Source organism: Gavialis gangeticus, unplaced genomic scaffold, assembly GCF_001723915.1.
Source record: "Gavialis gangeticus isolate Ggan-Ray unplaced genomic scaffold, GavGan_comp1, whole genome shotgun sequence".
NCBI lineage: Eukaryota > Metazoa > Chordata > Crocodylia > Gavialidae > Gavialis > Gavialis gangeticus.
Window position 1 is genome coordinate 1931605 of NW_017728981.1, and position 2439 is coordinate 1934043.

General features: G+C 67.3%; 1 protein-coding gene across 1 annotated transcript in view; it reads left to right on the top strand.

The window, feature by feature from the left end:
• Positions 1-2433, top strand: part of BAZ2A (bromodomain adjacent to zinc finger domain 2A) — a 27750-nt gene extending 25317 nt beyond the window's left edge. The window contains exons 21-27 of the mRNA XM_019511655.1: positions 41-183; positions 475-758; positions 1002-1134; positions 1224-1370; positions 1485-1714; positions 1908-2051; positions 2216-2433. Of these exons, the coding sequence (XP_019367200.1) occupies positions 41-183; positions 475-758; positions 1002-1134; positions 1224-1370; positions 1485-1714; positions 1908-2051; positions 2216-2387 (1253 nt within the window). The 3' untranslated portion in view covers positions 2388-2433. The remainder of the gene's footprint in view (positions 1-40; positions 184-474; positions 759-1001; positions 1135-1223; positions 1371-1484; positions 1715-1907; positions 2052-2215) is intronic.
• The last annotated feature ends 6 nt before the right edge of the window (positions 2434-2439 follow it).

Genomic DNA, 2439 nt, shown 5'->3' on the forward strand with positions numbered 1-2439 from the left:
GACTTCCCTCCCCTCCCCCCCACGCCTCTCCACCGCCCAGACCCCATCTTCCAGGCAGGCACAAGCCCTGCGGCCCCGGCAGGCTGGTCGGCAATGGAGCGGGCCTTTGAGGCAGACCTGGACGTGCTGCGGCGGGTGGAGGAGCTGGAGCAGCGGGTGCTACAGGCCGACCTGCAGATCCGGGTAGGTGCTGCAGCAGTGGGGTGAGGGGAGTGTTCCCTGGAGCCAGGCCAAGGGAATGGGGTCCCTGGAGCCAGGGGAGAGGTTTCCCCAGGGGAAACTGGGGCGGGGGAGGCTCCAGAACCAGGGGAGGTCTCCAGGCACCAGCAGCAGGCCCCCTCTCCACTCCATCAGGCGGGTGGGGGGGGCGGTGTCTCTGCATCACCCTAGAGCTGGGTGCAACCCAGAGCTGGCTTGTGGGGACTCTGAAGCCTGTGGTGGCAGCCCCTCAGCTAAGACCCTGCCCCCCACCAGGGCTGGATGTGCCCGAGCCCGGACTCCGTGCGGGGTGACCTGCAGTACTGCGAGCACAAGACAGAGGCACTGGAGGAGCTGGGGGGCCGGGGCCGGCGGGAGGGACCGGTGCCACGGCGCGAGGCCTCCAACCCACTGGATCTGGCTGTGCTGCGCCTCGGCGCCCTGGAGCAGAACGTGGAGCGGCGCTACCTGAAGGAGCCACTCTGGGCCCCCCACGACGTGGTGCTGGAGAAGGCGCTGCTCAGCGGCCCCTCAGGCTCTGACCTGGGCGGCGCTGAGATGTGAGTGCCCCCCCCCGCCCATAGCCAGACTCCTGGGTTCTTCTCCCCTTGCTGCGAAGGGGAGGGGTATCCACTGGGGTGTCTTGAGGTCTCTCTCCCCATGGTGTGCTTCAGTTTCTCCCTCTGCACGAACTGGGCAGCAGCTGCCTTCTGCAAGGGGTTGGGGACGGGTTCACAAGTGTGAGAGCAGCCCCCTGCCCCCCGCCCCCCAGCACCTCTGAGTCTTACAACCCCTCCCTGCAGCACGTACGAGATCACGCCCCGCATGCGGACATGGCGCCAGACACTGGAGCGGTGTCGGAGTGCAGCCCAAGTTTCACTCTGCATCTGCCAGCTGGAGAAGTCCATTGCCTGGGAGAAGTCCGTCAACAAAGTGGTGAGTCGGGGGGAGCTGGGAGGAGGCACCAGGGTCCGGGGAAGCTCCAAGATCTAAAATCCTGAGCTGGCCTGGCCCCCGCCCCACAGACCTGCCTCGTTTGCCGGCGAGGGGATGATGACGAGCACCTTCTGCTGTGCGATGGCTGCGACCGCGGCTGCCACCTCTACTGCCACCGGCCCAAGATGGCAGCTGTGCCTGAGGGCGACTGGTTCTGCTCCATCTGCTTGGCCCAGGTATGGCCCCATCCCTCCCCAGTGCCCACCCTGGCCCCCCTCTGGTTTCCCCAGCCCCTGTGGATTGGGGCGAAAGGAGCGTGGGGCCATGACACTGTCCCACTGCACCTGCAGGCCTCAGGCGAATACCCACCAGAGCCCGGCTCCCCATGGCGGGGCAAGAAGCGGAAACGGGGGCGACTCTTTGGGGGGGGCTTCGCAGAGGAGGATGAGAGCCCTCGGCGCCGGGCAGGGCCGTGCCGCGACCCCCCGGCCGTGCCCCGCTACTCCGGAGAGGGGCTGTCGCCTGCCAAGCGGAGGAGAGTGTCTCCACGGGGCCAGAGCAACGACCTGACCTTCTGCGAGTGAGTGCGGGGGGCTGCAGGCGGGATCCCCTGTATGGGGGGAACCTGCCCCCGATGCAGGGAGGGAGCAACATGGGTGGGAGCAAGGGACCTTCTCTGGACTGGTGCCCCCATCCATAGGTAATATCTTGGGTCTCTGGCCCTGCCCCCTTGAGCCTTGGCCCTGCCTCTGAGCCTTGGCCTTGCCCCCTAGGATCATCCTGATGGAGATGGAGGCCCATGAGGATGCCTGGCCCTTCCTGGAGCCCGTCAACCCCCGCCTGGTGCCCGGCTACCGCAAGATCATCAAGAACCCCATGGACTTCGCCACCATGCGCACGCGGCTGCTTCGAGGCGGGTGAGCTCGGGGCAAAGCATCTGCTCGCGGGGCAGGAGCAGTGGGGCAGAACTGGGCTGCCCAGGGCTGAGGTCCCAGGGGCAAGGGGGCACCAGGGAGGAAGGGATGGGGGTCAGGGGCTCGGAGGCAGCTCCCTCTAACCACCCCCCTCCCACCCCTCCCAGGTACATGAGCTCGGAGGAGTTCTTGGCCGATGCACTGCTGGTGTTCGACAACTGCCAGACTTTCAACGAGGATGAGTCGGAGGTGGGCCGCGCCGGGCGCACCATGCGCCGCTTCTTCGAGAGCCGCTGGGAGGAGTTTTATCAGGGAAAGCAGCCGGCTCCTGCCCTGTGAGGCTGTGCCGGGCCGGCGCTTTTGGGGGAACGCCCCTTGGCCCAGCCGCCCC